The 20684-nt window shown below is 40.6% G+C and overlaps 2 protein-coding genes across 2 annotated transcripts in view; one reads left to right on the top strand and one right to left on the bottom strand.

Annotated features, from left to right (window-relative positions):
• Hdlbp (high density lipoprotein binding protein) overlaps positions 1–8886 on the bottom strand; it is a 77618-nt gene extending 68732 nt beyond the window's left edge. The window contains exon 1 of the mRNA XM_050125971.1: positions 8743–8886. The gene's annotated coding sequence lies outside the window, so the exon portion shown is untranslated. The remainder of the gene's footprint in view (positions 1–8742) is intronic.
• Positions 8887–9683: 797 nt separating this feature from the next.
• Positions 9684–20684, top strand: part of Septin2 (septin 2) — a 31513-nt gene continuing 20512 nt past the window's right edge. Inside the window, exon 1 of the mRNA XM_050125994.1 lies at positions 9684–9704. Within this exon, the coding sequence (XP_049981951.1) occupies positions 9684–9704 (21 nt within the window). The remainder of the gene's footprint in view (positions 9705–20684) is intronic.

Genomic DNA, 20684 nt, shown 5'->3' with positions numbered 1-20684 from the left:
AATATCACTTAGCTTATCTGCCATCTGAATTTTCATTTTTATAAAAGATTTTTTTATTATTTTATGGGTATGTATCTGTGTGTATTTATGTATACATGAATGCAGGGATCCACAGAAGCCAGAGGAGTGGGATCCTATAGCAGATGGAATTACAAGTAGCTGTGAGTTGCCTGGGAATTGAACTCAAGTTTTTTTTTTTCTTATATAATTTATTTAACTTTATTTTATGTGCATTGGTGTGAAGGTATCAGATCCCCTGGAACTGGAGTTACAGACAGTTGTGAGCTGCCATGTGGGTACTGGAATTTAAACCTGGGTCTTCTGGAAGAACAGCCAGTGTTCTTAACTGCTGAACCATCTCTCCAGCCCCTAGTTTTTTTGTTTTTCAAGACAGGGTTTCTCTGTAGCTTTGGAGCCTTCCTAGAACCTGCTCTGTAGACCAAGATGGCCTCAAATGCAGAGGTCCACCAGTCTCTGCCTCCCGACTGCTGGGACTAAAGGCATGAACAACCACTGCCCAGCAGGCATGCTGCTCTTAACCACTAAGTCAACTCTCTAGCTCCATCTGAATTTCTTGACTATAAAGCCCACACTCTTCATAACCTCTCTCCAGTCTTCCGTCAGAGTGATGCAACACACGTTTCTTAAAATCACAATATCCAGTCAGCCAACAGAACCGGAGTGAACAGAGGACTGATGATCTGACATGAAATTCAAATTGTAAGCTTAAAATAGTGCTGCTGAAGGAGACAGAAGCAAAACTTGAGAAAACATCATTCCATTGAAAAAGACATCCTTTTAGACTAGTCACAAAGTAGCTTAGGATGATCATCTGAGAAGCCTAAACCTGCTAGAGCTCTATTGCATTTAAAAACACCAACTTGTCCTAGCTGGACAAAAGGTAATTTTAATGGCAAGGAAGTTACAACTGTACGTGTATGATAAGTTTTGGAGGGTATGCAGCCCTCTGGATAAGTGGTAGACTGTGAGATAGTGGCAGGTTAGGTTATAGCAAGAAATAAAAGGCAAAGGTACAGACCATGTTTTGTTTGTTCCCCACCAACTGCATTCACCCTTGATTCTCCTTCAGAAGGAGAGAGTAAAGTATTGACTCCCAGACTGATGGGAAAACTATGACCACCATTAGTGGTTACTCTGACGCAGGTCTCTAAAGGCACTTAATAACCAAGGGCCTTAAAGTCTGCTTTCATCTTTCCTTGATCTCCAGCTCTCTGGCCACACACTTGGCTATACTCTGCATTGTCTTCTAGGCCCTGGGATCCCATTTCTCCAGTACACCAAATGAAACAGAGCAGGGTGGGTTGGAGAGATGGCTCAGAGGTTAAAAGCACTTGTTCTTGCAAAGGGTCTGGGTTTGGTCCCTAGCATCCACATGATCATTCACAATCCTCTCTGTAACTCCAGTTTCAAGGAATCTGATGCTTAATCCTTTCTTCTAGCTTCCAAAGGTCTCGGTCTCTCTCTCTCACACATACATACAAACAGGTATACGTTTATACACATACAAATACATTAAACCTTAAAACTGAAATAGGCAGAATACTGCATTTCATCAGGTAAAAAGGATTACATTTATTAAAAGATTTCAACAATATGTGCAGAATGTGAAATTAGGTTTTAGTGACAAATATAAAGAAAACTAAGAAAGTTCAGCAAAGATGTATGATAACCTCACTTTACACCATTTGACCTAGTTGTGAATCACATTAAGCAGTAAAATATAAACATTAAATACTGAACTAACCAAATTATGGACAGACCTACTCTAAGCAACTACCAATCTGTCTGCATAAAAATGACAGAATGGGGTGGGGAGTGACTAGAAACTTCTCATCTACTCTCAGTTAAGTGAAGAGACAATATAGGAAACATGGGTGGAAAACAATATCAGACAGCACTTCCAAATTGGAAAATGAAGAGAATTTACCTCATGGGTTCTCTAAAGAGGCTGGAACTGTAAATGGGGTAGAGTATTGGTATCTTTGGCTTTTCTAGGAGTTCACATTTAAAATATAGAAAGATATAAACTTGATTTTAAATGAAATTTTAATTTAAAAATTCTTATCAGTAACCAAGGGTACTTGGTTACTTATCATAACTGGGTATGGCTGTAAACATCTGGAATCCTTAGCATCCAAGGCATCACTGCACCCAACCCTGCATGCTACAACATCAACCGGCCAGGGAGGATGCATGCACTAGTTCAACAGTGGCACAGAGGCTAAGGGAGTAATCAAATGTTTTGGGATTTGCCAGGAAGTGGTGGCACACGCCTTTAATCCCAGCACTTGGGAGGCAGAGGCAGACAGATTTCTGTAAACTGGAGGCCAGCCTGGTTTATAAGAGCTAGTTCTAGGACAGCTAGGGCTGTTACACAGAGAAACCCTATCTCGAAAGGCCAAAACAAAACAAAAACAACAACAAAAACTTTTGGATTCAATTGAGGTCTGGTCCATAAAAAAAAAAATTCAGGCCTGATAAAGTAAACATGGTCAAAAGCTGATGGTCACAGGCCCTACGGAGGAACCTACTACTATTGCTTTGCTAAACCAACTACTAATCCCAGCACTCGGAAGGCAGAGGACAGCCTAGAATAGACAGAGAAACCTTGTCTTGAAAAAACAATGTGTTGTCAAGTTGCCTTTTAAATATTTGTATTTATACTCAGATTAATGCTGCCCTCAACCGTGGCCAGAGAACCTTTCTCTGCAGTAATCAGCAGTTAACGAAAGGCTCATAACTAGTCAAAGTTCAGAGATGCAGTGTCTGTTCAGTGTTCAGTCCTAAATGGGGACATCTACATCAGCCCTACCCCATCCACAGGAAATATCACAAAAAGGGACAGAAAGTTGGAGGACAGAGATGATTACTGTGACATGCTATCTTCAGAGCATAGCATGGCCAATACACTCATAAACTTGGGGCAGCTATGATTACCTGCACAAGATCAGTCGACATTCTAACAGGCCACACTAACTGGACTCAGTGCATTATTAATAAACAAAATAGCCGCAAAGGAAAGAATGCAAAATAGGGACCAGGAAAGTATTAGTAGTGCCTGTATTGAGTAGAAGGCTGGGGGATGCATGCGATCAAGATGGATTATTTACACGAATGAAATTGTAAAAGAATAAATAAAAGGTATTCTACTTAAAAATATCAAGAGAGAGCTAGATAGCTGAGTTGTTAAGAGTGTTGACTGTTCTTCCAGAGGACCCAGGTTCTGTTCATGGCACCCACATGGCAACTCACAACTGTTTGTAAGTTCAACACTAGGGGATCTAATGCCTTCTTCTGGCTTCTATGGCACTGCGTATGTGTGCACAGACATACATGAAGGCAAACTACCCATACATATAAAATAAAACTAAAACACAGGCACACCGAAACAACAAGAGACAAGAGAGACAGCTTAGCAGCTAAGTGTGTGTGCTGCTTTTGCACCCATATTGGGTGGCTCACAATTGCCTACTGGAGCTTCAGGGAAATCTAGTGCTGATAGGGCACTCCACAGACACCTGCACTCACTAGCACATGCTCGTCTCCCCTCATAAACATAACTAAGAATAATAACATCATGACAGGCAGTGGTGGAACAGGCCTTTAATCCCAGCACTCAGAAGGCAGACACAGTCAAATCTCGAGTTCAAGGCTGGTGAGGGTTATACAGAGAAACCCTGACTCGAAAAACCAAAACCCAAACCAAGTAATAACAACATCATCTTTTGAAAAACCAAGAGTTACAACTTATGGAGGAATTACAATACAGTCGTCTAATAAAAGCTTTTCAATAAATTTTTAGGTTTTTTGTTAACTGCTATAGATTTATCTTGTGCCTGTATATATATATATACACACACATACACACACGCACAACAATCCACATGCATGTATACATATGTATTTGTGCACATTTATATGTTCATACATAATTGTGGTAGGTAATCAGATCAGTTTTCTCGTTGAGGGTATGTGTGTGTGCATGTGTGCATACGTTCAAGACAGAGTCTCTTGAGTACTGAGATTACAGGAGTGTGCCACCATGTCTTATTTCTACGTTATTCTGTACCTGATTATTTCTACATAGAAGAAATCTAAAGTTGGGTATAGTGGCATATTCCTTTAGTCCTAGAACTCAGAAGGCAGAGGCAGGTAAGCCTGGTCTACATAGAGAGTTCCAGAATAGCCAGGGGTACACAGAGAGACCCTGTCTCAAAAAAAAAAGTAAAAAAATAAATCTAGCCCAGTGGTGGTAGCGCAATTTTTAATCCCAGCACTAGGAGGCAGAAGCAGGTGGATTTCTTTGAGTTCAAGGCCACCTGGTCTACAAAGTGAGTTCTAGGGTAGCCAGCGTTGTTACACAGAGAAACCCTACGTATAAATAAATAAATAAATCTAGATTTGCAGATATTTTGTACCTGGTCAACTTAAAATCTTGTCACCAATAGCTCTTCTCAATTTTCCAATTAAGTAATTATATAACATGTAAAGAATAACCCTTTTGCCCTTTTCTATCTATGGTTGGATTAAACATGAGATTGTTTTGTTTACTGAAGCACTGTTTATAACATTTTCTGAGACTGTCTCATGTTGTCCAAGATTCCTGGGACTCAACATATAGCTGGGATTAACAAAGCTTGATCTTCTTACTGCCCAAGTGCTAGGATTACAGCCTTTTTGTTGTTGTTGTTGTTTTTGGAAACAGGGTCTCTGTAGCTTTGGAGCCTGTCTTGGAACTAGCTCATGTAGACCAGACTGGCCTCGAACTCAGAGATATCTGCCTGCCTCTGCCTCTTGAGTGCTGGGATCAAAGGCATGCCTCACCACTGCCCAGCTGGGACTACAGTCTTTTATCTTGTGTACATATGTATACAAATGTACCCTAGATGGATTGAGTATGTGGAATATGTGGAGATGCCCTATGTCATCAAAAGCAGCCAAAAGAACAAAAGTTCAAAAGGGCAAATATCAGTTTGCCATCCTACTTTGGATTACAATGGAGTCTTGAAATCCAGGAGAAATGTTAAATTTGCCACATAAAAGCTCTCCAGAATGAGACACAGACAGGACATCTAATTGCAGTATATGATGAGCCAGCCAACAGGTTATCACAAAAAAAGCACGAGCCATGGGGGGAAGAAAAGGAACAGAGGAAAGAAGCCAAAAGAGATTATACTTTGCCAATTACAGAGCACCTCCACTGTCTGTAAGAACTGGACAAGAACATGACTGAGTGTGGCTACAATCCATCAAGAGTCTTCCGTCTTTCTCTGTTCATCAAAACAGCTTCTAGAATAAAAAGTAGTGAGAAGGCAATCATGTACCCAGAGCAGGACTTGAATCTCTTCTCTCAGCTACTTCCATCAGCCTCTCAAGTGCTAGAATCACAGACATGCACCCCCCATTCCTAACTATAGTCATTTCTTTTCATTTTTGTAAAAGTTGCCTAAATGTTATGTATTGACTCCGTGTTTTGAACGGGTACCCTAAGATCCAGAAGAGGGTGTTGGATTCCTTGATATTGGAGTTTCAGACAGATATGAATGGCCATCTGGGTGCTGGGAACTGAATCCAGGTCCTCTGCAAAAGCAGTAAGTGCTCTTAACCATTGAGCTTTCTCTCTAGTCCTGTAGCTTTTTTTAGATCTTAAATTATAAAATACATTGGGTACAAAGAGAAGAGTAGACTCATATTTACCTCCCTGATGACAGACTTTGTCTGAGACCCTTAGCTCATTTAAATCAAAACATGATAAATTCTCACCATGCTTGTTTTTGTAATTTGTTTTATATTTTATTTCCTGCTTTTAAAATATTCATAAAAGAATGAGCTTATGGATTTAGTTTTAATAAAGTTTTAAAACACACCCAAAATATTTACCTGCACAACTAAAAATGAGAGCCCACTTTAGTCTTTGATGTCTTCATGATGAAAACTGTTTATCAAAGCACAGTCTTTAATAACACCAAAGAACAGTCACTTCTTTGTAATTCTAAGATAATAGAATTTTTTAAATCCAAAATAAAATGTTCAAGAAATCTTGTATTCTTGCGAGTGCTCAGCCCTAAATGGGGTCTGGTTCCCAGCAAGACTCAGGGAACACTGCGGAGGTGGGTGGAAAGTAAGAGGAGTCAGAAGACAGGAAGAAGTGCTATGAAGTACTGCCTGCTAGACAGGACAAACTCAGAGCAGTACAGTTATCTGCACAAGATTAAGCCAGTCATTTTCAGTTATGAACAGGATAGGGGCTCATGAAGCTCCACATCAATTAAGGAGTTACCAGCAATAAATGGCTGCAGAGGGGTTGTGGTGGTATCATTTTTCTTCCTGGTAATGAATGCTGGTAGATTCTCCACGTTCATGCTAAAAGCATTAACTGAACTCAGTGTGTTATTTAAAAGGGGAAGGGTGTTGTCTACAGAGGATGGGAGAGTTTTGAGTGGTGATAACCAAGATATGGAAGATAGATGTGTGAAATTGTCCAAGATTCAAAAACAACAAAAAAGCATCTCTCTGCTCAAGACTCTACAGTAAATCATTTTCAGTTGGGAGATATTAATGAAGAATCTACCTTACAGATAGAATGTAAGGACTGTCACAGATCATCCCAGTGGTCATAATCCTATCCTGATTCAGACTGAGATAGGACTCAGCAGGTCTCGATGCCCTCTTCATATAGTCTCAGCTAAGCCCTCTACTGCTCAAGGAATCAGCTGACTATTGAATTCTCAACCTTTCACTGTATGTAAGGCTTTCCAAAAACTAATCATGTTTTCCTATCTCATTCATATAATCCATTATGGCCCTCATCAGACTGTAAAATAAGCTTTCTTTTCCAAGTAAATCTTCTACACTAGACCATAGACAGCTAGGAGAAAAATAGATCTTTTCTATCTGCATTTCCAGAATCTTTTAACAGCATGTTGTGCCCCATTATTTTAAAAGCCAAAGAAGTGGGGTTATTAGGCTGACATTAGAAAATTAAGACAATACTAAAAGAAATGTACTTTAAAGTCTATTTGGCCACTGAGAAGTCAACCTGTAAGACAGGAAAGGATAAGGATCCACCTATGAAGTGTCCCTGTCCATTCTGAGCTAGCTGCCTCTTCCAGGTGTTCTCAAGGTGAAGCAAGCCTCTAAGAAGTGCAGGACTCATAACTAATGAGTCAACACAGTTTGGCAGCCATTGGAAATTACTTAACTTTTTCAAAGACTATCCCCGACACTGGAGAAGATATGCCCCGTTTTCTCTAAGTTTAAAACTGCCATAATAAGTTAAGGATTGTTTTGAAAGCAGAAGTATTAATACACTTTTTTAAACCAAAGACCCTTTCAGCTACTTTAGAGCACTGCTTTCAAGTATCCCAGTGTCTAACATAACTAACAAGTTTAACAAGTTTAGCCTATGGTACTTTAAAGCGTTCGAAACAAGCCTAAGCAATAGGTTCTGCCCCATGCTTTCATATTCACATATGCTTTCATAATAAATATTTAGTTGTGGATTGTGGCTACTGTTAGCCTCAAACAAAACAATCACTGACTTAATTGGGTTTCTGAAAGTTACTTGCTAAGAAAGAGACTTTTTTTTTTCTTTTTGAGACAGGGTTTCTCTGTGTAGCCCTGGCTATCCTGGAACTCTGTAGACCAGGGTGGTCTACCTCCTGAGTGCTGGGATTAAAGGCGGGCACACAAACAAATATGTGAAGTCATTGCTTGAGGGCTTATGTAGAAAAACCGAAATCTGAAGGGCAAGTAAGATGTAAGTGAAGATTGTAATTCTCCAGTTTTCCCCCAAGACTGTTTCCTTGTCTGTAAACACTCGATAATAAAACATAAATCAGTTTCTCCTTTGGTATAGTTGTACGTATGCAAACACCATGCCCAGACTGACCCTCCGGTCTTCTAACTCAGACAGGATACATACAGCAGGTAGCCACGAGCAACCGGCTACTTTTCAAAAGTAGATACTTACAAAACACCCCCTTACAACAGGCATGAGTCAAAACAGCTTGGGGTACCGACACTGTGCACATCACTCACTAGGGTCGAGCGATTACTGTTTTCTCTCAGGCGGGGGTACCCTAGGGTGTTTTCCTATAGAAAGGCCTTGGTGCAAGGCCTAGGCGGGAGTTTGCGGCCGCTGCCCTGTCAGAGGACCTCCCGGGACAGAGGAAAGGACAACCGGACCAGGCCGCAGTCCAGCACTGCACCTTCCCCAGCTTCGAGCCGGTCGCGGCCAGCGGTCTCGCAGGGCGTGCCGCGGATCTCACCGCGCGCCCCTAGACCAAACGAGGCGAGGGGCCGAGCCGGCTCCGCCCTCCCCCGCGGGGCACGGGCTCACGACCGCACCGGAGGGCCACGTCCCCAGGGACAGGCACCACTCTATGGTTTGCGTGGGGGGGGGGCGAATCCACGTGACCAGCGCCTAGCCAATCGCAGGACGGCGACCCGCCATCGAGACGATCGCGGAGGCGGCTAGAGATGCCCGCCGGCAAATCAAAGGCGCCTGTCCATCCCGGCTCAGCGCTCCGAGCTCGGTGCTGCCGCCATCTTCCTGGAGGAAGGGGCAGAGGCAAAGGGCCCCCTCCCCTTCACCGCTCCGCACTCACGCTGCCACCTGCCAGCCTCCGATCGGCTCTCAGTGTCAGTGGACACCTCATTCTTCCTAAGGAATATCCTTCCCCCAACTCTAGTTTCCCACAAAGCGAAGCATCTCATTACCTGTTCCTCTCTTATTAGCGCGAGGAAACCAAGCTCATAAGGTAGGAACTGTGGCGAAACAGGAACAAGACGCCATCTTGGTAAAGGAGAGGAGGCTACGCTTGACCTCCCCCCGCCCCCAGCCTCTATATGGCCAACCGCCGTGGGAGGGGCACAGCGCCTGCGCAGAGGTGGACGCCAGCCGGGTCTACGCTTGCGCTCTGCCGGCAGCCTCGGGGGAGGGGACTACGCGGGGCTCAGGAAGGAGTTGGCATGGGGCGGGACGGCGCGATGACGCAATCGGTTCGCGCGCGCGGCGGGGCGGGGCAGGCCCGTGCTGTGGTCCGACGAGAGTTCTCCGGCGTGTGAGTGGGTGAGTGTGTGTGGCGGTGTGTCCCCACTGTCGCGGGGGCCCCAGTCGAGCTGGCCGTCCTGAGGAATTGGCGAGGGTTCCATCGGTCGCCCCGGCTACTCGGGCCGTGGTGACGGGTGCGGAAGGGGCGCTCGTGGGGGGAGGGGCGGCCGCGCCCTTGTTCCGTGGCTCTGGCCGTGGACTCGCGGCGGGCGTCGTCCTTTCGAGGACAACTGGACGGGCGTCCCCCATCTGGGTAATCGCCCTGGCCGGGTCCAGGGCGTTGGGGCGGGCGTGGCTGGTTCCGGTGAGATTACCGCGCACGGCCCAAATGCTGTGTGGTGGCGGGTGGAGGAGTTGGGCGAGGCAGCTGTAGATTCCCATCTATGAAGCACTTCTATTTGTGTGGCCATCTTCTCACTTAACGGTGCCTTTTCGTCCCGGGAAAGTGAGGGAGTAGTAGTCAGTCACCCCGAGATGTTAATGAGGTTCCCCAATTGGAGACTGGATAATTGTATGGAGGAGGGATCTTTTCTGCTGTGGCCTTCCCCGGCGTTGTGCGATGCTAGACAAAGAACTGGAACAGTGGTAGTGACCGGGACTAGGGGACATGGAGCGGAAGCCTCTGACGGTGAGAAGCGTTGAAGTCTAACTCTGAAGCGGGTCTTAAGCCCAGACCACGCCTGGCCTTTTTGTATCTTCCGGCCTCATTTGTTAGTGCCTCTCGGCTGTATCCTGTCCTACCTTACACGAATGCCAGACTCTTATACTTAGGGCTTCTAGTTTAGACCGCTGTGGTCTCTGGCGCTGGCCTTAGCCCAGTTTGCTCCTCTTTTCTGGAGCGCAGCTACCTCCCACGTTCTCCGTCTTCTCCTTATCTGTTGTGTTAGTTCCTGCTCGTTGCTTGGTATTCAGGACTCTGGGTGACATTTCCATCAGGCGGATTAGGTGTTCCATTGACGTTTAGTATTGGGGTGCCTGTTGCATAGCAAGGGATTCAAGCCTCGGGTTCTCAAGTATTTCCGCAGTGTTAACATTTATAGAGAGGTGGTGGGGGACCGGCCCCTCGCAGCGGGTCACCCAAGGCCCTTGGCGAGTCCGTTGGTGGGTGGCCTGATTTTAGCACCTCAGATACATTTCTGAATTAGTCTTGCTAACATATGGAGGAGTAGGGTTTTGTCGAGGTCATGAAAACTTTCTTCATCATGCCTCTGATTTAAGTCTTTTCAGTGGCTTTATTTTAATAATCGCTGGTCAGGGATTCTTTGCAGTACCCAACTTTCAGACTGTCAGTGTATGCTACCAAATCTAATTTTGGTGATGATTTTCTTAATTGTAAAGTTCGTCACGTTCTATTTTTCAATTTTTCCACCTTGAGTTGTTTTTCCTCTTTACAGCTCCGTAAAGATCAAGACCTTTTAAATGAGATCAGATTCTCATTCTGGTTTAGTTGGGTAGCCTAGGGAAAGGGGGTGGGACCTCCCTCTATTATCATTCATGAGTGTAATTCAGCTCCCTTTGATTGTGGCGTTCTGCCCCAAGCTCCCTTAAGAGCGTTGTGCTGCACAATGTACTTGTGCAATCCTCCCATCTAAGAAATCTAAATGGAAGGTAGTCCAGGCACTTTATAAAAGCTCTTCAGGTTCCTAGGTTGAGAAGTCTCAATGGGGGATGGGAAGGGTGATGCATATACAAAGGTAACAGTTATGTACATGAATGGCACTTTCTATTTAGGAGTATTCCATTACTATAATGCCACTTGCAAAAATAATGTCAAAAATGCACTTTTGTTAATCTATTCATTTTTTGGATCTAATTTGGGGTGATAATCCTACTCTGGAATAAAGAAGCTGTGGGTCAAAGATAAAGAACTTACAAATAACTTAAGACATCTGAAATTTACACGTGTGAAAGAATAACAGTTTAGTTTGCTCACCTATGTTAGATGTGGAGGATTTAATCTGCACTTTGTACTAAGGCAGTATGTTAATGCATCAAGGTTTTCTCACTAAAAACCAAGTATTTTAGAAATTCAGTATTCCTCTCGCAGCTTTCATTTTGGCATTAATGGGGATATATAGTTTGGTTGGTAGAGTGCTTTCCCTGAGTGCAAGAGTCCTGGATCCCTATTATACCCCCTCACAAAACCAAAACCCTTTTTTGTTTTGGTTACTAAATTGTTAGAAGACCATTGTGGATCCAGTGGTTTGCATGTAGAGTAAAGAATTCATAGCCTGGCATGCTCCATATTGAAGAATCATTGTATTCTTCAGTTCTGTACTTCTCAGGTATTTATCCTTCTGAGTAAACACAAAGGTTATTTTACCCAGGGCTTAAAGAAGTCATACCTTACGGATGCCAGTTTATAATTGAATTAATTATACCAATTTGGGGAAACAATAATATGTTTAGCGCTTCCCCCCAAATCTTTTTGTAGCCAAGGATAGTATTGCACCCCTGTAATCCTAGCAATCAGGAGGCTGAAGCAGGATTGCCAATTCAAGGTGAGTTTTGATTACAAAGACTGTCTTAAAACCAAAAAAGAGGAAGAACCTAAAATGTGTTCTTTTGTATTTGAGTGTTTTGTTGTGTTTTCAGACATGGTTTCTTTGTTACCTATACTATTTGAGAACTCACTGTATAATCCAGGTTGGCTTCAAATCTGTAATCTTCCTGCCTCAACCTCTTGCTGTGCTACCACATGAGGTTCGATTTTCATGATTTTATTCTTGTTAAGTATTTTTCCCTATTTCTGTTTCTAAATGTTTAATGCTGTATAGAAAGAAATTTTGAATGTTGGCATGCAGCTCATTGATAGAACACTTGTCTAGCATACATGAAACTAGGGGTCTACTCCTCTAAGTACCTCTCTCTCTCTCTCTCTCTCTCTCTCTCTCTCTCTCTCTCTCTCTCTCTCTCTCTCCCACACACACACACACACACACACACACACACACGCGCATACACACACACACACAGAAGGAAATTTACAGTGTTTGAGACCTTGTCTCCCTGTGTAGTCCAAGCTGGCCTCCGGTTTGCAATCTTCCTCTTTGTTGAGTGCTGAGATTACAGCAGTGTACCACCACAGCCAGCTAGAAAGAAACTTTTGACTCATCACATACCTTTTTTTTAGCACCCAGCCAAATAAATTACCTTATTCTAAAGTTCTTTTTTTGTTCCAGCCTGACCTGGAACATCTGTGCTCATGATCCTGTGACTCAGATACCTGAGAATGAAGGCCTGTACCTCTTAGCCTGCTTTACTGTTGAATTTTTTTTTTTTTAATTGAGTCTTTCTCTTATGCAGTGCTGGTTGTCCTGGAATTCACTGTGTAGACTAGGCTGGCCTCGAACTCAGAGAGTTCCATCTGCCTCTGTCTCCCAAGTGCCGGGATCAAAGATGTGAGCCCGGCTACTGTTGTTTTGTGTTCTTATAACTCAGGTATTATGTTTTATGCATACTCAGTCCTGTCAGCAAAGTACTTTTGTTTCATGATTTTTCTTGATTCACTAATCCTAATAGGATAGTACTAAATAATAATAAAACTCAATATCTAGATCCTACTTGCATTTTGATTCTAATGAAAAAATGAGGCAGTTGAGTATTTGATTGAATTAAACAGTTATAATTAATTTTCTCTAGAAATAATAGCTTGCCATTTTTAGGAGCCTTGTGCATACTGAACTATAAATGAAGTGTGTATTTAGGATTTGCTTCACTGTAATTAGGGAAGTTGGAAATAAACTAATATTGGCCTTGAGTTGCTAATTATTGAAATTGAATAACGGTTAGTACTTGAGGGTTTTATTGTGATGTTTTTGTGTGTTCTTTAAGTTTTTCATTTGTGTTTTAAAGTAATTATGAGAGCAATGGACATTTTAAATCTTATTAGTTACTATTCAAATAGGTTTAGTATCTTTTAAAACATTATATTTAATGTGTATGAAGGTTTTGTCTAGATGTACATCTGTATATCACAATGCCTGGTGCCTAGGGAGGTTAGAAGAGGATATCAGGTCCCCTGGAACTCAAGTTACAGACAGATGTGAACTACTGTTTCATTTTTGGGAATCGAACTTAGGTCCCCAGGAAGAGAGCAGCAAGTGCTCTTTACCTGGACCATCTCTTCAGCCCCTAGTTTAAGTAATTCCATTGTTTAAGGAATAGCATTTGCTATTATCCTTGGAAACAACCCTGAATTATATTTAAGCAGTTTTCTTACTGTTTTCATGTATACTGATTGAATTTTATTTTATACGTCATCAGTATCTATATATGGCTGTAGAAGGAACTGTGGTCAGGCCTGCTTTTCATCCCACCCAGCTCCCGCATGGTTAGCTTTACACCCGAAATAACAACACACAAATTGTATTCTTTTAAACACTGCCTGGCCCATTAGTTCTAGCCTCTTACTGGCTAACTCTCATATCTTGCTTTAACCCATATCTGTGTAGCACCATGAGGTAGTGGCTTACGGGCAAGATTCTAGCCTACTTCTGGAGCATCATCACGTCTGCCTGAGGCATCTGCCTCATTGCCTTCTTCCCAGCATTCTGTTCTGTCTACTCCGCCTACCTAATTTTCTGTCCTATCAAAGGCCAATGCAGTCTCTTTATTAACCAATGAAAGTAACACATAGACAGAAGACCCCCCCCCCCATCATATGGCTTTCTCTTAATTTTTTATGTCTTATATTGGTACCTTTGATACAGTATTAGAACCATCTAATCGCTGGCAAATAGTTAAAATTTTTGTATTTATATTCATGAATGAGGTTGATTTGATGTTTGCTGGTCTTTTCTTATTGCAGGGCCCTTTCTTCCTTTCCCTTATGGATTTGTTTTTGAAATTATGCTGACTTCACAAATAAATTGGTTCACGTTCCTTTTTTCTATAATGGCTTGGAATAGTTAAATGACATTATCTCTTCGGAATTACATGCTATTTTGCTCTAATTCCATCTGGTGTTGGCCATCCACATTTTTAGTTTAGGGTATGTATGTGTGTGTTGCTTTATGGTTAGATTTTTGTTGTTTTGTTTTACATTTATGTGTTTGGTGGGAGTGAGGACATATGATCCTTGTGTTTGCTGAGATTAGTGAAGAACTTGCTGGAGCCTAGTTTTTCTTTTTGCCATGTGGATTTCTAAGCTCTAACCCTGGTATTCAGGCTGGAGGCAAGAACCTTTACCCCATGAGCTATCTAGCTTTAGTGGGCTATTATTTAGTGGCACTGGTTGTAGTTTTTGTTCTAGTTTGGTAATTTATAGTATAGAAAAGATTGTATTTGTTTATTTTGTTTCTTTTCACACTTAGTTTAAATAGTTCATGCACTGAGAGTATTGATTATAAAAAGCTGGGCATAGTAGTACATACCCTTAAATCCAGTCACTCTGGAAACAGAGACAGGCAGATCTCTAATGAGTTTGAGGCCAGCCTGGTCTACATAGCAAGTTTCAGGACAGTCAAGGCTACATAATAAGACACTGTCTCTAAAACAAAACCCTAAAAGGTAAATTAAAGTTTTCACATTTTGTTAATACCTTCAAAATGTAAGATGTGATTTTATTTAGTCCCTATTCTATAAAGCTCTGTATATCAATCAAGCACAATTGGTTGTATTATTACCTTTCTACCCTTGGAATGTTGTTATTTAGTCTGTTCAATTCTAAGAAAAGCCTATTAACACTTCCTTGTTTGAACTGTATTTTTATCAAGTTGACTTGGTAATTTTCTTTGTCTTTGCTTTATGGTTCTGCCTGCAGTTAAGTATTTGGACAGAACGTGTTATATCTTCCTTATGAATTTTTAAATGATTATTAATGCATTGTTCCTGTTTTATTATTTTCTCTTGAATTCCACTTGCTTTGTATTAACAATGTCAAGGTGTATAGATAGGGATTTGAGTTTTCAGCTGCTGCCCAAGTGCCTGCTGCCATGCTTCCTTATAACGGTGATGGACTCCTATTCCTCTGAAACTAATGAGGAAATTGAAGAAGTGACAACCATTTATGGCAAGGAATAGTGTGTCATTAATGGCTGTGCCAAAATATTCTGTATTAGAATCATTGATGATATAGATGGCCCCAAATAGACACTTCGCTTACAGGTAACGTTACCAAGTAAATACTCAGGCACAGCTACTTATTTATCAGTTCAATGCACCTTGGCTGAAAGGACAGAATGTGCACCATTTTCAAACAGCCTTGAGGAAAAGTTACCCTTTTTGGTACAGTGAGAGTATCCTCTTTATGTCCTGTGATCAAGGCCAGGCTTCTTTTCCTCCCAAAATATTTAATTTAAAAAAGTGACAGAATATTGGTGAAAGAATCTTTTACCAGTACATGGAGAAAAGAAAAGATATTCTGGGCTGAAGAGATGGCTCAGAGGTTAAAAGCACTGGCTGCTCTTCCAGAAGTCCTGAGTTCATTTCCCAGGAACCTCAAGGTGGCTCACAAACATCTGTAATGAGATCTATAATGGTGCCTCCTTCTGACATGCAGATTGACATGCAGGCAGAACACTGTATATAATAAACAAATCTTTTTTTTTTTTTTTAAAGATATTCTGATACAGCGATTTCAGGTTGATAGAACCAGACTTAGATATAAAGGGGGGGGGGGGAGACTGAAGAAAATATTGAATACAAAGATGATCTCATTTTAGAATATCAGCTAGAAAACCAGTTAAAAGCGTTGGATTTCAGCATCAGTGAAAATGAGCCATACAGAAGGAAGAAGTACGGCCACAGTACTTTGTTCTAAATGAGTAAAAATGGTTCTTGTCAATCTCTGGGAGACTAAGAAAATAGTCAGTGTTCGCCCATAATATCTGTGCCTGTAGCATAAGGTGTAAGGATAAGCAGACCATCTTGCAGGACTGTGAGGATGATGGAGATTTTGAACGGGAGGAATGTCGTGTTGGTAGTATCCCACTAGTATGGAAGGGTTCTGCTAGGATCAGATCATTTCAAACATACCAACAGCTGCTGGTGGAGAACTTCATACGTTCGCTCTAGTCATCTATGAGTTTGGGAAAGAAGAAAGTGAGAAAAGGCAGGAATGAACTGTGTGAAAGGGCAAGACAGAAAATTGCCCTTTGACAGATTTTGCTTCCTTACAGATATGATGTCAATAGTTACTATATTAATCAGCTAACCACAGACTTGTCTGGGTTTCACTCCCAAGGGAGGGAGCAGAAGTTAGGAAGGAGTTGGGGGAAGTACAAGAATATGAAAAACAAAGCCGGGCGGTGGTGGCGCACGCCTTTAATCCCAGCACTCAGGAGGCAGAGGCAGGCGGATCTCTGTGAGTTCGAGACCAGCCTAGTCTACAGAGCTAGTTCCAGGACAGGCTCCAAAAACACAGAGNAAAACCAAAAAAAAAAAAAAAGAATATGAAAAACATCTGAAGTTGGGCAGGTGTTTGTCTCTGATTTTTAACCTCAGAAGACCCACATTCTTGCTTACTATTTTATTTATTTTTTTATATTTATTTATTTATTATGTATACAATATTCTGTCTGTGTGTCTGCCTGCAGGCCAGAAGAGGGCACCAGACCTCATTACAGATGGTTGTGAGCCACCATGTGGTTGCTGGGAATTGAACTCAGGACCTTTGGAAGAGCAGGCAGTGCTCTTAACCTCTGAGCCATCTCTCCAGCCCCCTTGCTTACTATTTTAAATGAGAATCCAGTAAACAGCTTTACAGTAGAGTGGGTTCTGAAACAGAAAATCTTATTTTTGGCATTATTTAATGTAAGTTATCAAGAGTGGTAGGATGACCTATACATGTATATTTGGGACACAACTCTGTTATCATGGGATCCTAAATATATTCTATGTTTTAACTGTTAAAGACTTTAGATGTCATTTATTAAAATCAAAATAACTTCACAATCTTGACATTTTTGATACATGGACATCAATAAAAGCAGGAAGAATTTGATGCTGGGAGAAGGAGCTAATTTTCCTGCCACAAAAATTTTAAATTCTTTTTTGATGTTTTATCTAACGTTTGTTTTGACTTTACAGAAGACAAACATTTTTAATATCCCTGATCTCATTTTCCCTCACTTAAAATTGTTAATTTAAAAAATATTAATAGCACATTTGGAAATGAAATCCATAATTTTCACTACAGGTCATTTGCTGGTAGGAGGAGAAATCTTCAGATCTAACTACTGAATTACACATTTCAAACTATACCAGGAATGTAAAACAGCTAATGATAGCGTTTTTTTCCTGTGTTAAAAAAAGAGAAAATCATGTGTAGAGAATTTCCAGTTTTCTATATAACTTTGTACAGCCATGTGTCTACTTTGGCATTCTTTTTACTACTTCAGAATGTTCTCCATACACCAGTACATAAAAGCAAGTCACATCTACTTTTTAATGGAAGCAGCAGTAGCTGTATGATGGAAATATTTTGTGACCTATGAGGCAGGCTGTGGTAAAAAAAAAATTATTTTAGACTAATTTCAGAGAAACAAATGAAGTATATTAGTTGCTGGGCTAATGAACTATATTTGGGAAGTTGTAAACAAATCCAATTCAACTATAAGATGTGAACATGGGGGGGGGGTTGGCAGCGGTGCAGCTAACCTTTAATCCCAGCCAGCACTTGGGAGGTAGGGGCAGGAGAATCTCTGTGAGTTCCAGTCTAGCCTGGTCTACAAAACTTGAGTTTCAGGAAAGCCAGAGCTACAGAGAAACTTTGTCTCGAAAAACAAAACAACAAAGAGAGAACCATAAATGTGGGGTGTATAACTTTCTTAATACTTTATGCATGATTTTGTACATATGACTATTTTTTCTTTCCATACAAATGGTATTAAACTGTATCCTACGTGTTTTATGTTAAAATACATTGTTAACATTTTCTCTTGTCAGTTACTCTTCTGTGACTTAAAAATCAACTTCCAGTTTGTCTGTGTTGGCACTGGCGGGGTATCTCTATGCCTGCCTCTTATTTTCAACCTTTCTTGCCCTACCTTCACTCCGTATGCAGTACAATCAGGTTATTACTGCCTGGTCTGTCTTTTAAGGAGGATACCTTTTTCCACGCTCATCTTTTTGAATTTCATCTTTTTTGTCTTGATGTAAGATTGTTACTGATAATTTCTTCTTTTTCCCTATATTCTGCAGATTTGATTAGATTGCTGTTACTTTTATTTTTTAAGGCTTAAACAAGATAAATATTGGCTGAGTGTTGTGGATCACTCTTTTAATTGCAGAACTCAGAGACAGACAATTGGATCCCTGTTAAGTTTGAGGCCAGCAAGAAATATATAATAGGAGGAAGGAAAAAACAAAACCCACAATGCAAGACAGATTATCCAGGGCTAATTTTGAATTCACTGTTCTTTTGCCTCAGTCTCCCTTGTGATGGGGGTACAGGTATGTAGGCCAGCACATATAGTTTTGTATTTTTTTTATTGATTTGGAAAGTCTACTTTTTTCCCCATTAGTGTTTACTTTTCCATTTATTTCCTAACTGGACTCTATTCTTTGCAATCAGGGTATAGCTTCTGACAAACCATATTTCCTCTGACCCATTTCTCCTTTAGAAAGTTTTACTTCTCTGCTTTTACTCCTGCTCCTAATTTTTCAATTTTGCTGGGATTAATATTTTTAGTTGTTCTATTAATAGCATTTTTAAAGATTGTCCTTTCTACCCAAAGGCCTTAATTCACTCATCTATTCATAGTTCCAGAGAGCTGATTAATGTGCAGACTCTGGTATTTGTTTTTGACAGGAAAATTTTATTCTTTTTTCTTTGCCTCTCCATGTTTTCCCTCACCCCAGCACTTTGAAAGTTCTTGTAATAATGTAGGTTTCCTCACTTTTTCAACAGTAAGGTTTATAGAAGCCACTAGAAAATGAGAATCAAAACTGTAACCTAGGTTTCCCATGAAACATAATAATACTGAATTAAAGGCCCATTTTTTTGCCTGTCTGCCCAAATACAGTGAAGTGCAGGAACCTCATTTTGTCTAAGGAGCTTGAAAACATTTCTGTTTGAGAGAGAAAATTGGGGTTTGCAGTGCTCATGTATGTTAAGGTTTAGAAAACATCAAAGAAGCTTTCTGAGTTTTAAAGGAAATCAAAATTAACACTCCCTGTTTCCCAAAGTTTCAAGGTTGTAAAATTTGTGGAAGAATTCAGTCCTTTGGGGCTAGAGAGGTGGACTTAGTGCCTAACAGCTTTTACTACTCTTTCAGAAGACCTTGGGTTGGTTCTTGGCATCTCCATGGTGGCTTACAACCATCCATAATTCCAAATCCAGGGGGTCTGATAACTTCTGACTTCAGAGATCACCAGGCAGGCACATAAATAAATACTAACAAATTCAATCTGTCCTTTTTACTTGTAAATGTGCTTCACAGTGCACTTTGTGCCTCGGTGCTAAAATTTAGTTCCCAAGTCACTCTAGGAATCTTTCAGGAAGAGATGGCACACAAATCAGGGTACAGTACTACAGGCACAGGGGTATCATTTCTTCTTTGAAAGGCTTTGGTTAAGTTGTAGGTTGTTTTTCTCCCATCTCATTCCTGATGTCTAACATGTAATAGGTACTGAAATATATATTCAGTACCTATTACGTGTACCGGCAGTGCACACCTTTAATCCCAGCACTTGGGAGGCAGTGGCAAGCTAAACTCTTTGAGTTCAAGGCCAGCTTGTTATACAAGAGATAGTTCCAGGACAGGTTCCAAAGCTACAGAGAAACCCTGTCTTGAAAGACCAAAAAATAATAAAAACAATAATAGTTCCATTTTATAGAACCATGTGTACAATTGCTTTTAGCAACTTATCTAGTTTTGTTTTTATATTGAGTAATGATTGCCACATCATTTCTAGGGCAATGTTTGAAGCTATAGAGAAGCTTTAGAAACAAGCTGATGTCACATGTCTGTATCTTCATGGGTCATTTCATGTTGTTAAATATGTGTATTCAAATTCAGACATTTGTTTTGTTTTTTAACAGATAGACAGAAACATCAAGGAAGATGTCTAAGGTAAGGTCTTATATATATGGTCATATATATATAAATAGAAATTGTTTTATATTATCATATAGTTAAAAAGTAGGGTTTCTATAGGTAAATTTCCAATTTTAGGTTTTTAGTCTAAAGTTTTGAGTGACCTTTTCCAAATTTTTAAATTTGTCAGTGCAAATCCTCTTAACTGTCTTAGATTTTTTTCCCCAAAACCAATCAAGTAGCAATTCAAAATTCCAGTAATTCATATAATTAAATTTTTGGGGCTTTTAGACATGCTACATTGGTTTACATTAGCCCTTATAAAGTGGTCCAGAATCTTTGTATAAATTAGCTCTAATGGATATAAGCTAACAAAGTGGGACTTGTGGTTAAAACTGCAAAATTACCATTTTTCTTTACTTCTTAGTCTTTGTCCTTTATTATTTAGTCTATGGGTGTTTATTATTATAAATGAAAAGCCATGGGACTAGAAAGATGGCTCTGCAGTTAAGAGCACTGACAGCTCTTCCAGTGGACCCAGGTTTAATTCCCAGCAACCATATGGTAGCTCATAACTGTCTCTTTTTTTTTTAATATTTATTTATTATGTATACAATATTCTGTGT

Source organism: Alexandromys fortis, unplaced genomic scaffold, assembly GCF_014885135.2.
Source record: "Alexandromys fortis isolate MF-2015 unplaced genomic scaffold, M_Fortis_MF-2015_v1.1 scaffold_254, whole genome shotgun sequence".
Lineage (NCBI taxonomy): Eukaryota > Metazoa > Chordata > Mammalia > Rodentia > Cricetidae > Alexandromys > Alexandromys fortis.
Note: the sequence above shows the minus strand (reverse complement) of the source record. Positions and strands in the feature narration are given on the sequence as shown.